General features: G+C 35.8%; 1 protein-coding gene across 2 annotated transcripts in view; it reads right to left on the bottom strand.

Annotated features, from left to right (window-relative positions):
- The window catches only part of LOC150102217 (SANT and BTB domain regulator of class switch recombination), a 213,683-nt gene that overhangs the window by 56,880 nt on the left and 142,340 nt on the right, over positions 1–14,463 (bottom strand). For both annotated transcript variants that reach the window (XM_090399431.1, XM_090399432.1), the window contains exon 11: positions 10,748–10,966. In XM_090399431.1, coding sequence (XP_090255557.1) covers positions 10,748–10,966 — 219 coding nt within the window. The remainder of the gene's footprint in view (positions 1–10,747; positions 10,967–14,463) is intronic.

The raw sequence follows: 14,463 nt of genomic DNA, 5'->3' as shown, positions 1-14,463 counted from the left end.
AACCAGGCAAAGCCCCAGCTGGCATGAAATTTTGTCATGTTTTACCATCAATAAGAATACAATTTGGTCTGTTAAATCCAAAATTGCCAGCCCATCCTCATTTGTTCAGTATCCAGGTAGATACAAAACAGGGTGCACCACGAGAATTTAAGAATTGGACATTAGGTCAGAAGCCCTGGTCAGTTCTCCGCATTCCTTTAAAGGTATGTGGAGGTCTCCTCTCAGTTATACAGGTTTGACCCTTAAGCACCCCTCCATGGAGTCAACAGACTCAATGTGGGAGGCCCACTCAACCTGCAACATGTTTATCATAATGAGCTTTGAAGTTATTTAGACTACCTACACTCAAAACACACTGAGGCAATGCATTCCACTCACTAACAGCTCTCCACATAAATAATGTACTCCTCACACACTTCTTCACGACATCTTTACACAACTTCTAGGGATGACCTCTCATTCTTCCCATCTTAACATCCACTCTATTTCATTTCTTCTGTATTAATCTGATAGAATCCCTTAACTAACTTGAAAGCCCCTAGCATATGTCCTTTTTTCCTCCTATCCACCAATCTCTAATCTACATTCTCTCAAACACTCTTCATAGACACCCACTCTAATGTTTCCACATCATAATGAAAACTAGGTGACCAAATCTGAGCACTATAGTACATATGTGGTCTGACCAATGCCTTATATAGAGGCACCACCACCACCACTACTACCTCCTTAACCCTGCATGTCAACGTACTTTTTATCATAACAGCAATATGATGTACAGTTTTTGTAACATGTGCAATGTGCACAAGGAACTTCAGACCACTGTCTACCATCACTCTGAGATCCAGAATCTCATCCACTTCCTGAAGTACAGCTCCACTAACACAGTATGTAGCCTTATATCTCTGTATCTCAAAGTGTAACACCTTACATTTATTAATATTAAAACTTCAACCCCACTCATCTGTCCAAGCTAAAAGTCTATTCAAATCTTTCTTTAGAGAATTAACATCAGCACTACTCCTGATAATTCTACCTAACTTTTCATCATCGGCAAACATTTGAAGATCCCAGTCAATCTACATGAAATATCATTAACAAATAAGTTAAACAATAGGGGCCCAAGAACAGAACCCTGAGGCATGCCACTGGTCACCTTCCTTTTCTAAGACATGGCTCCATCATACACAACTCGGATAGAAAATCAGAGAGTTGTGTATGGTGGAGCAATATCAAAGAGGCAGAAGGTTACGAGTGGGGGTTCCACAGGGCTCAGTACTGGGACCTATATTATTTAACCTTTATATCAATGACATTGTCCATGGATTGCAAGGGGATATTTAGTTGTTTGCGGATGATGCAAAGCTGGGAAGGTTTATTAGTAATAGTGCAGATGTGGTAGCCCTGCAAGAGGATTTGAATAAGCTAGATAGATGGGCAAATGAATGGAGGTATCAGTTTAATGCAACAAAATGTAAGGTCTTGAGGTTTGGGAAACATCGATGGGACGCTGCATACTTCCTCCAGTATAACTCCTCTATGGGAGGAGTTATACTGGAGGAAGTAGGGGAGACAAGAGATCTGGGGTTGATGATTGATAGAAACCTGAAATTTAGGGGACATATTGCAAAGGTAGTGAAGGTAACACAGAGGATTGCTGCTATTATGAGAAGGACACTGACCTGCAGAGATAAGAGGGTTATCATTCCGTTGTATAAGTCTCTGATCAGACCACACTTGGACTATTGTTCTCAGATTTGGTCCCGAGGATTTGAAGGGGATAAATTAACTGTGGAAAGGATACAAAGACGGATGACAAAGATGGTTTCAGGACTGTACAAGGATAGTTATGAGGATCAGCTGAGAGAATGTGGACTGCAGAGTGTGGATAGAAGGAGGAGAGGTGATATGATTGAGACTTTTAAACTGTTGAGAGGTGGTTACAGGGTTGACACTGGGGAGTTCTTTCGCTTGGTTGAACAGCGGGAAGGAGTGATGACAAGAGGCCATCCCTGGAAGTTACGAAAGGAAACTGTGAGCAAGAGGGTGAGGAGTGGTTTCTTTGCATGGAGGGTGGTTGAACCATGGAATGCATTGCCTGATGGAGTGGTGAGAATGGTCAATGCATTTAAGGAGTGGTATGATAGACTTTGTGTTCCCGTGGAGGGACCTCCCTCGATGAGTCTTGATAGACGTGTCTCTTAAAAAGGACCTCCCACGATGAGTCTTTTGACTCCATGGAGCCTGAATAATAATAATAATCTTCTCCATAGCTGAAATAGCAGAAGGAAGAGACTTCTTGTCTCTTCGATTTCTTTAACTGTTCAATGTGTTTGTGTGTGCATGAACACATGTATGACGAACATTATGTATTGCCCATGGTTAATTATGTCTCCAAGTTTCATCTGAAAATATGCATTTCTTAAAAAAATGTGTAAAAGTTTTGCTGTCTCTTATTTTATTTGAAAATTACCAAAGATGTAACAAAACATGTCTATACTATTTGCATGCTCTTGATGACATGATATATAGCCAAAACTTAAACACAAAATAAAGAAAAGATTATGTGCCCAAAGAGAAAACAGTATTTTCCACATCATCACCTATCATTTTGACTTCTTGGCAGAATTGTGTAAACATGCTAAATACTTCCATAATATGTGGTTTTTAATTTTGCCACTAAGAAATAAAAATTATATTACACTAACTGTTTTATTTTAGTATATGAAAGAGACTATAGTATTTTGTGAAGAATTCATATACAATAGAGAAAAATAGCTCTTGTTTTTTGCTTTGCGTACTACATTTACTAAATGACAGCAAGTCTTCATATCCCATGAAACTCTATAGGCTCTTGTTATTATCAGTTACCATTATTTGTAGCTCAAAAAGGCAGCCTGGTTGGCCGAGAGGTTAACATATCTGCTTTCCATCCAAAAGGCTGCAGGTGCAAATCCTGCTGTAGGCATGGATGTTTGTGATTGTCTTTCATCTTTATACATTCATTCATACAGGTATATCACTCTCCCAAGATGGGATGAGTCACCATGGGAGAAGTAGACCCAACCCTCCTGCAATGGGAGAGGCCTTTACCCAACAGTAGGGAATATATAGGCTGAGGGGGAAAAAAAAGCTCAAAAGAAATAACTATAAATGTAATCTTTAAAGGTACCTGTTATATAACTATAAAACAAAAAAATTAAATGATATCACAGTAATAAACTTTAATGAAATACAGCTATTCCATACCGAAATGGATGTGGTGCTAGTGAACGTGGCGGTCGTGTTGAGTTATGCTAGAAAACGTGTTTTTAAGTTAAAGTATGTGTGGCTTTTTGTCTCAAATTGTGCTGTAGTTGTGCTTCAGTTGACTACAAGTGTCCTTCAGTGGTGTTATTGTTTGAAACTCTGTTGTATATATATATTGTGTTTTCACTGCTGTTTGTTTCACTTCTTCAGCATCTAAAGATGGCATCCAACAAGAGATGTACGTCAGCGGCTCGGAGGACTTCTATACAAAAGTCTGGCTCTGCCTTGAATTTTTCACAATGGATGCGTTGTAGAAACTGTTATATGTATGCGCTGAAGAATGTGAAGGATCTACAGACTGTTTGGCTAAATGAGAAGAATGAAAAATGTCAATGTATGTGAGAAGTGTCAGGATAGACTGGAGCAATTAGGAATGGAAGCAGATGTCGAGACCACAGCAGAAGAACTTCGGCAGGAGTTCATGAAAATGAAAAGTGACCTTCATCTTCTGCAAGAGGAATTGGAAGTGATCAGTAAGGAGGTTCAGGAAATTAAAACTGAGTTAAATGTGTTGAATAGAGAAATTAGGACTATGGAGATTACTTCAGCTGAAGTAACTAGAGCAGGATTAAGTATGGGAGAGTCTTTGGTGGTTGATGAAGTGATAAATAGTATGGGAGTGATTGGGAATTGACAGAATGAAAGCACAAGCGGTCTAGAAGAAATGAGATGTCATGAGAGTGAGGGAGTAAGTAAAAGAGCGTTGAGGGAAAGTAATGAAACTGGGAGAGTCATGCTGAATAGTGCAGAAAATGAACCTGTGAGTGAATGCTTGTCCAGACTTGAATGAAGTTATGAGTGGTACGATATATAGTGATTCTATGATTAAGGGTATGAAGAGTGGTATGCCTGAGAAGTGCTTGGCTGGTGGAACAAAGAGAGAGAGAGAGTGGCTTTAGCAATAAAGAGAGGGCATGATGCAGAAAAGATGATAGTTATGGTGGGTACAAATGACCTCAGTGGTAGTATTAATCAGGTGGCAAAATATTTAAGAACATTGTTAGATATTGTGAAGCAGAAAAGTGTCAAAGGGAGGATACTACATGTGCTGTCTCGTTTTGACAATTATAAGTTAAGCAGACGAGTGGTGATAATGAATGATATGATTGCAAGAATGTGCAAAAAAAAAGAGCTCTGTAATTTGTTATTGTCTGGAGTGTGTTTGAAGGCAAAAGACAGCTGTATGCAAGAGATGGGTTGCATCTGAACATGGAAGGTCATAAGCGATTGAAGAAGTTACTGTTTTCTGAACAAGTTGAAGTAATTGGACAGGGAAACTAAAATTGAAAAGGTTGAGTGTAACAGGGAGAAACTTAAGAGGCAGTGAGTGTAAGAGACAGTGATTGTATATTTGTTGATCCTTATTCGCAGAATAAACTGCAGAATAGAGTGGATAAAAAATGGCATGGGACTACTGAAATTAGTGACATGTATATCACTTCTAAAGCTGGTACAAGAAGTAAAGGGAATCTGCAATTTTTGTATACTAATGCGAGAAGCATTCAAAATAAGGAGGAGGAATTTTTGGCATTAGTCAGTGCAATCTCATCAAAAGTTGTAGGCATTAGTGAAACTTGGCTGTCAGCAGAAGATATGGTTAATGGAATTGACCATATCTTCTGCTGACAAGGGTGTGAGAACTACGTGTTTTGCCTGGAGGGTGGTGAATGAGGAATGCATTGCCTGACTAGTTGTGAGTGTTCTTCATCTGTAAATGAATTCAAGAAGAGATATGATAGATCTCTGAGTTTCTTATTCGGTTTTAAAACTATGTGGGATTTAATATCCCCTTAATTTAAGTAATGTTTTCATTGCCAAAATGAAGCTTATTAGCTCTTTATACTTAAGATATGATAGATATTGTTTTGATAGTTTGGGTCTCCCACGATGAGTCTACTAACTCCATGGAGATACCCATAATAATAATAATAATAATTAACAGTACATCATCTTGTAGAAACAACAAGCAAATCAAAGAACAGGAATATAAGTATACATACAACAATAGGTTTTACCAATTAAAATTGTTGCGCAATGCTAAAAATGAATAAATAATATTAAACTATTATTTTTACGGCTATTTTGCCTGCTTTTGTTTAGGAGCACCCCTTTTTTTAATGTCATTGGCTTTTTTACTCAAGAATTTTTAGGGCATTGCAGATGTATTTTAGAGACAAATATATGTATAAAAATAGAAGAAAATTCACACATACCATTTCTTGGATATTGTTGCCTGTTGTCTTCTTTCTGTGGTGTGCATACATCTGCTGTTATGGTGTTGAAAGGGGAGTAGTGGGGGGGGGGGCTTAGGCAATGTGGGAGAATTAATTGAAAAAACCCAGGTTTATTTATATAATATATACATATATTATTTTGAAGATGGGTGGAACGCTTTTTTTGTAGGGTGGGAAAAAGATGAAAAAGGGGGCTGAAATTAGAAACTGTTTTTTAGAGGAAGGGGAAGGGTTCAAGGGAAAAGGGGGCGCTGGGAGAGGGTTGATGGGGTGCGAGCCATTTCAATCATGTGGGTCATCATCTGAACTCATGGAGGAAGTGGATACTATGTCGTGTCAGCTTGGTGTTTTTGCCTTTGAAATGTTCGTGTTATCGTCTATTGGTCGGAGTTGTGACCTAACTTTTATGTTGTGGAGCTTCCAACACTCGGAGATTATGTAGGGTCGGTGGACGTTGATTGAGTTCTTGTCACATTTTATGGCTATTGTTTCCAATATTCTAAGCATTGTTTTGTTGTCTTGTCTGTCTATTATGATGGCCTTGTCGATTTGCAGGGTATGTTTCTGTTCAAGGGTGTGAACTGCTATTTCTGTTTTCCCTGTACTTTGTATTTTATTTTTAATGTTACATTTATTAGTGTTTAAATGTTCTGGAATAGAGATGTTACAGTCATGGAAGTGTTCTTGTAGTCTTGCCCATAAAGACCTGATGGTAGAACCTGCGTAGGGGATATCACAGTCTTTTTGGCAGGGAAATTTGTATCACCTACACAGGTTCTACCATTAAAAAAAAAAAAAAAAAAAAAAAAGGATATTCAAGTACAAGAGTCAGCTTTAACACCATTTCTCTATTTACCAACATTCCGTTATCTGACATCAAGTCATTTACTATATAACGATTTTCTCCTGATGTTGTGAAGATTTTTGAATTTGTTATACAATCAAGATATTTCAGCTAGAAATATCTCTAGAAATACAGCTCTGTCTCCACCTTTGGTGATAACTGTTTTTTGAACCATCTAGAACAGTGCTTCCCAAACTTATGGATGTAAAGTCCATAAGTCCAAATTTAAATATTTCACGACCCCCATCGAAAAAAAAATCATAATACAGACATATATTATTATAATATTTATTGTATTTATATTCGATACAAAACATACCCAGAGAATATCGCAAAAATCAAATGCAAATATTACATTTTTAGCATCTTACACACACATTCAACATGGCACACTTAGTCTTAAAACATTTTAAATTTGTTTTCATTATTTCACGCCCCCAACAAAACCAATGGTCCCCTTGGGGGCCTCAGCCCACAGTTCAGGAGGCGCTGATCTAGAAGATATCTTCTTTTCATTCATTCATCTTCAATCCTCTCTTTGGTTTCTATAAATTATATATTTAGTTTAATCCTTTATCCAAGTATAAGCAAACAAAGTTTGCACCTGAAGCATCTTCAGGACTAGGGCAACTCGTGGCAAAGGTGGACTAACTTCTTATCACTTGCCTTAGTATCCCATAATGCAAAGCACACCTTCTTGCGGACATGTATAATGCTATGCATTATGGGAAGGGTCACTACCCAGACTGGTTTTGACCTTTATTGAGGTCTCTTCAGTGGGAGCCAGACCCAGAGGTGATACCAAGGTTGAAGCAATGCAGAAATCATATTTCCATATAAGAGTTGCCAAAAGGTGTCATACCTTATTATTAAATTACTCTGGATTAGAGAAAGACGTTGGAAGTTTTTTCACTTGATTAGACTATAAATTATATATTTAGTTTAATCCTTTATCCATGAGTTGCCGCAGTCCTGAAGATACTTCAGGTGCAAACTTTATTTGTTTACACTTGGATCAAGGATTAAACTAAATATATGATTTATAGTCTAACCAAGTGAAAAACTTAAACTTCCAATCTCTTTGGTTTTGTTACATTGAAGACATTTTTTGTAGTTTGGCCTTATTCTAAAAATGAACTTACCATGTTCCTACATTGGATCAATAGCCTTCCCCCACACATTCAACTCACCATAGAAAAAGAAAATGTTGGTAGTTTACTATTCTTGAATATCCTCCTTACTGGCACAGCCTCTGGTACTTTATTAACCAGTGTTTATTGCAATCTAATATTACTGGCGGATACATTCATAAAAAGTCTGCTCATCACACTACTCAAGATAATTGGTGTTATCAAGTCATTAATTAATAGAGCAAATAACATGTGCCCCTCTTCCTCAAGCTTACAACAAGAACTCATTTCAAAACTTCAATGGAAATGGAATTAAACGGTTACAACCGTCATCAAATCCAACAGTAATAGACTCCTATGTTCCAATACCTAAGGATTCTTCGATAGACTACAGGGTTCCAATCATCTCTTATATTTCTAGTATCTGTGAGCCTGTTGGTAGAATTTTGAAGAAGTATCACCTTAATCCCACATATTTTCCTATCAACAACATTTCTCATCTCTTACCATCTACAAAAGACAAACTGTCATCTCTATCTTTAGTTGGTGTTTACTAGATCCCTTGTGTAATTTGACATACTTTGGACAGACAGACCATTCTGTGAAAAAAATTATTAATGAACATCAGTACCACATATAATACAAGAAACCTCAAAAGTCTCGTCTGGCACAGCATAGTACTGACATTAAACACAGTATCCTGTGAGATGAAGCTCATCTTCTCCATTGAAGCAGTTTTAAACATGAGCACTTTTCAAAGAAAGTTGTGAAGCACTTTTATGGGCTCTTCCAAACGTTTTCCAAAAGTTTGGAAGATTCTCATTTTATGTAACACCAAAAATAGTTTTAATATTATTAATTAATATTAATTTCTAGCATACAACAACCATTTTTAATTGGTAAAACGATTGTTATAGGTACCTTGTATTCCTGTTCTATGATTTGCTTGTTGTTTCTACACACTGATGATGTACTGTTATTTTCAGTATGAAATATCCGTACTTTCATTAATGTTTATTATTACTGTGGTTATCATATAATTTTGTTGTTTTAAAAACTAAAAGAAATATAACCCAAACAGAATAAAAATTCTGACCACCCATTTATGATAACTTCAACATACATAAAGAATGTTGTTTATTATTTTAACGGTATAATAGAACACAGAAACTAAGTAAATAATTAATTTATTAACTAGATGCTGATATTTCGCTGGTATTATAACCAGTATCTTCAGAGCACAAAAACACTGTTTGTCACAATATGCGAGACTAAAACAACATGGTGTACTTCAACAAAACTGTAGCAGCAACACAAAGACTAGAGTCCTGATTTTGGCGCCCTCTATCTGAAAAAAAAAAAAAAAAAAAAACGCTATCATATATTACTAGAGTCCTAGAAAAGTGCTAGTTTTTTCTTAATATGACTGTCTCCCAGATCTTCGGCAAGTTAATACAGCCATATTTGTTGAGATTTGGAGTGTGTTTTAGGGCTTCTGTCGCCTCTAAGAACAATCTCTCTGATTTATATGGGTTTCTGTGTAGTACTTTTGTGTCCTTCCAGTTGATCCTGTGTGCAGGGGTATCCAGAGCATGGTCTGCTAGGCCCGACTTCCCATAATGATATTTCCGGACGTATCGTTTATGTTCGCTGATGCGGATATTCACAGTTCTTCCTGTTTGACCGTAGTAGGCTTGATTGCATGAGCAGGGTACTTGGTAGACTCCTGGATGTGATAAAGGAGGAATGCTGTCCTTGGGTGAGCGGATGAGGGTGGCTAATTTGCTACATGGTCTGAATGTAGTGCGTAGTTTATGTTTATTGAGAATTCTTGAGATCTTTTCGGATGTGCCTTTAATGTAAGGGATGGTGACTGTTTTGTTGTAGTTCTCTGTGGTGGATGGTGGGAGGGGTTTCTTAGGAGTGTTTAGTATTTTGTTTATTTTTTGTGGATTGTAGCCGTTGGCCAAGAAGGTGTGGCGTAGGTGAGTCAGTTCAGCAGTAAGAGCCTTGTCATTTGAACAGATTGCTCTCGCTCTATGGGTTAACGTTTTTAATATGCCATATTGTTGAGAAGGATGATGGTGTGATTGTTTGTGTAAGTATCTGCCTGTATGTGTGGGTTTTCTAAAAACTGAAAATGATAAGGAACCATCTGGGAGACGTGTGATGAGTGTATCCAGGAAGGGCAGACAGTTGTTGGCTTCCAGTTCCATAGTAAAGTGGATTTTTGGATGTTGGCTATTTAAATGTGCTAAGAATGTTTTCAATGTCTCAGGGCCATGTGGCCAAATAGCAAGCACATTATCAACATAGCGTAGCCAAAGTGTTGGTTTGAGAGTGGCTGTATTGATTGCTTGTTTTTCCAGGTGTTCTATGTAAAAGTTGGCTAGGGGGGGAGAAAGGGGGAGCCCATGGCTGTCCCATCAATTTGTTTGTATATTTTCCCTTTCCATGTGAAATATCCTGCATGTATTGTGAATTTGAATAGTTCAAATATATCAGGGGGGAAGTGTGACTTCAGTAGATTGAGGGTTTCTATTAGTGGTACATTTGTGAATAGTGAAGTGATGTCAAAGCTTACTATTAAGTCTGAGCTTTTTAGGGTGAGGTGTTGTAAGATGCTTTTTAGGTGTGCTGAATTTTTGATAAAGGAGGGAGAATTGTTAGTGAGAGTGGCTAGTAGCTTCGCTAAATGTCTAGCTAGTTTGTATGTGGGACTATTTATACTGTCCACAATTGGGCGTAGGGGTGTGCCAGGTTTGTGAATTTTTGGTGATCCATAGATCCTAGGTGTTTTAACATGGAAGGGTTTGAGTTTGTTAACTGTGTCTTTGGGCCAGGAAGTGACTTTTTTTAATAATTTTCGTGCCTTATTCTTTTGTGTGTTGGTGGGATTGCGATCTATAATTTTGTATGTTGACTGATCTTGTAATAGTGTGTGCATTTTGTTTTCATATTCAGTTGTGTCCATCACCACGGTTGCATTTCCTTTGTCTGCTTTTGTTATGGTAATCTGGCTGTTGTTGTGTAGCTCTTTTATAGCAATGAATTCCTTATGTGGGATATTATTTTTTGGAGGCTTGGACTTGATTAGGATGTTGGCCACATCTAAACGTATGTTGTTAGCTATTATCTATTATACCGTTAAAATAATAAACAACATGTTCGACGAACACATAAGTCTGTCCACACATACATAAAGAATATCTAATAGTTTTAGAACTTACTTTTGATGTCGTTGATGATTGTGATGATGATGATGAAGATATTTTTGTCCATCGAGTTGCTCTGTTATCTCCAAAGCAAGGTGATGCTCTCTCAAAACTCTCACTATGTGAAGGAGTATCTGCTTTATTTAGAAATAGCTCTTGGTAAGCCAATAAATCTTGGAACACCTGAGTATTTTTTTTGTTTGGATCCACTGTGTGATATCGATAACGGCACCCCTATTTAAAAAATAAATGTTTTTGTAACATTTTGCATGTATGATAAATGAAACATAAGTAATGATGACAAATAACGGATGCAAGAAAACTTATATTATTAATGCAAGTATGCAATAAGCATTAGAAGTATTAATCCATTGCACAATATTCAAGAAATATGGTGTTATTCTGCTCCTGTATTTGACAGGAAGAAGTAGACGAGACACAAATTTGAGAAAATGTTAGGATGCAAAAGGAGGAGGGGGAGGGAGAGATCAAAATTTTGATAAAATTGCAAGTATTCTTCTAATGTTTTTAAAAGAATGGAGTTAAGAAGAAGAAGAACAGATAGATTTAGCCAGTTCTATACTAAAAATCACTGTTTACCAAGAAGATATTTAGTGTTCTTTTTTTGGTAAAAAAAAAAGGCTTGTTTACAAAAGATAATTGCATCAAATTTTCATCAAACATTTAGAAAAGTGATATCTATATTAGGGTGATATGTTGAGAGTCATAATAAAGCAGGATATGGAGAAAATGCACAGAAAATTCATCATAAAAGAGAGTTCATCGAAAACAAAAAAAAACAAGAAAGAAAGAAAGAAAAGAAAAAAAGATGAAAAAAAAGAAGAAAACAAAAAACTAACCAACAAAGCAATTCTTCAAACAACAATTAATTGAAAAACCAATTCAGTTATTAATAATCAATAAAAAAAACTCACCAAAATAACAAATCACAGAAAACAATTTACCAAAAAAATTAAATAAAAGTTAATTTCATCAAAACATTGTTTGATTGAGAACTATAAACCTTATCAGCACTATTTAAATCATTCAGTGTGTTATTAAATGTCAACAACTGTATTCTTTTCCAAATTATTTTCTAAAAAAAAAAAAAAAAAGTTACATTCCTTCTTTTCTGGTTGTAAAAGCATTCATTTTGTTATACTCAGTAATTACCAACTCACTATCACTGCATGTTCACTTTGGTGCACGTCTTTTTTTTTTTTATTATTATTATTTTTTTTTTTTTATAAAGCACATTTATTAAAAGCTCATTGATAACTCCTGCTCCTTCATTAAAAAATCATTCTAGATAAAGTAAAAAATCTTTCCTTCCAACTTACTCATTTAATGGTCAATTTTGATATTGAATCACTTTTCACTAATGTATTTCTAGAAGATATGCTACATCTGCTTTCACAAACTTTTCCACAGGATTAATAATAATATTTTTGGTTTACAGATCAAGTGTTGATCAATTTTATTAACTTAACCAAAATTAATAAAATTGATCAACACTTGATCTGTAAACCAAAAATATTATTATTAATTCTCAGGATCAAGAAAATAAACCTTCGTTATTTTCCACAGGATATAGTGAAATTAACAAAGTTATTAATTTCACTATATCCACATACCTCCAACAAGTTGAAGGAACCATCATGGGGAGTCCACTCTCTCCTTTTCCCATCAACTTTTATTTCAAACATTTAGATGAAACATTTATTTTCAAACATCCTTTTCTCATCCATATACCCCCAACCTTCATTTTGAGTGTATTATATAATACACACTATTTTTGCTATCTGGTCCCACAAGGAAGAAACATTACCTAGCTTTCTAACTAACATAAATAATCTACCTCCACAAATTAATTTCACTATGGAAATAGGGAAAGAAAAATTATCCTTCCTAGACATCCTACTCTGCCACTCATCAGCCGGCTCATCATTCTGTCAAAAGACTGGAATTATTAAAACTTTATTATGTTGTGCTCACACTATATGTTCTACACCGCAACAAGTGTAGAACACTATATGTTGTACACTACAGCAAGGAATTTTAAACATCAAATGATGTATGAATCACATTGGCTTTTCAAAGTGGACAACACAGTGTATTTTTGATGATTATAACCCTGGCTTAACAAGAAAACAGTACATAGAATCTCTATTTAGTATATTTCTGGCATCTCGGAACGAATCTCTAGAATTCTCAATAAACATAATCTAGTGGAAACATTTATCCTATTCAACAAATTGTCATCATGATTACCATCCTCTAAAGATAAATGCTCCCCTCTGGCTCTTCCTGGCATCTACCAAATTCCATGTGATTGTACCCTCTTTTATTTCAGACATACTGAATGTTTGGCAGAGAAAATAATGCAAGAACACTAGTCCTGCATCATCAATGGGAAACCTTGGCCTTGTACAACATAAAGAGATACCAACCACAATATCCTATGATCTGAATAGTTCTGAAGGTTTATTTTAAAGAAAGCACTGAAGCCTTGCTCCATCTGGATGATGGAGTTGAATTGCAATGATTGCCTCTCACTTTCAAAAATATGGAAAAGTCTTATTCTAATCACACATAATTAAAGGATTTTTAAATAATTAACAGTACAAATTAATTAATAACTAATAACTAATAACAGCAAAAACTGTGTTTCCTCAGTTTTTGCTGTTTTATGAATGATATTACATTGCTCTCACTGTTTTAAATTAGTCCACTGACAGAATACAAGGTAGATTGTTCCAATCCTATCTTGTATTCTTATTACCTATTGTCACTGATGATGATCAGTAATTTTCAGATAGAAATATATGACCTTTTAATAAATATTATTGATCCTTTTCTTGTGTTATTGTAACACAAAATAACAAATGGAGTTTTTCTCCCAGTTATGTAGCTTTGCTGCTCCTTGAAGCACCCCATCAACTCTTAAGGGTTGCTCTATTCCTATTTGATCTACACGCTATCCATGGAGTTATATAATTCTTGTTATCTAGAGCAGTGCTTCCCAAACTTCTGGATGTCAGGGGCCCCCGTTGCAAAAATTAAAATATTTCACGGGCCCCCTCGAAAAAAAATCGTAATAGAGAGATATATTATTATAATATTTATTGTATTTATATTCAATACAAAACATACACAGCGAATATTGCAAAAATCAAATGCATATATTACATTTTTTGCCTCTTACCGTTTGGTTCTGAAGACGATGCGGGCTGTTCTGGTAAAATATGAAATACTGTCCTTTTTTTTTTTTTAAGTATGTTTCTGCTTCTTCTGATTGTGTGCAGTATTTTTTATCAGCCACTTCTCCATCTCAGGGTTACATTTTTTAACGTAGAATAGATCAACTAATATCACCACTTACCGATACTGGCACACCACAGACTGATAACATGAAATTAGTGAATATTACCTGAATAAGGGAATCCCCGGACCAGGAATATTTTTCTCTTTTGTGACTTTTCTCCCTTTAAGGTAATTAATCCTAACGCGAAACAGACAGCAAAGGCAGGTTATTAAAACGTGCATATGATTGGTGCGGTATTAACAAAAGATCGCGCAACCGAAAGATAAAAGCGTAGCTGACAATTGAGTTGAAATGTTAACTCTCTTCAACCAAATTCCATATGTGAAACTGCCATAACATTCATTATATATATTTTAACACTTTTACGAATTTTAACACGTTCGGTTGAATTTTATTGCTGCCTTGG

Source organism: Typopeltis vanoorti, chromosome 10, assembly GCF_054136105.1.
Source record: "Typopeltis vanoorti isolate ZY-2024b chromosome 10, IOZ_Tvanoo_1.0, whole genome shotgun sequence".
Lineage (NCBI taxonomy): Eukaryota > Metazoa > Arthropoda > Arachnida > Uropygi > Thelyphonidae > Typopeltis > Typopeltis vanoorti.
The sequence above is the reverse complement of the archived record's forward strand: the minus strand, read 5'-3'. Positions and strand labels throughout refer to the sequence as shown.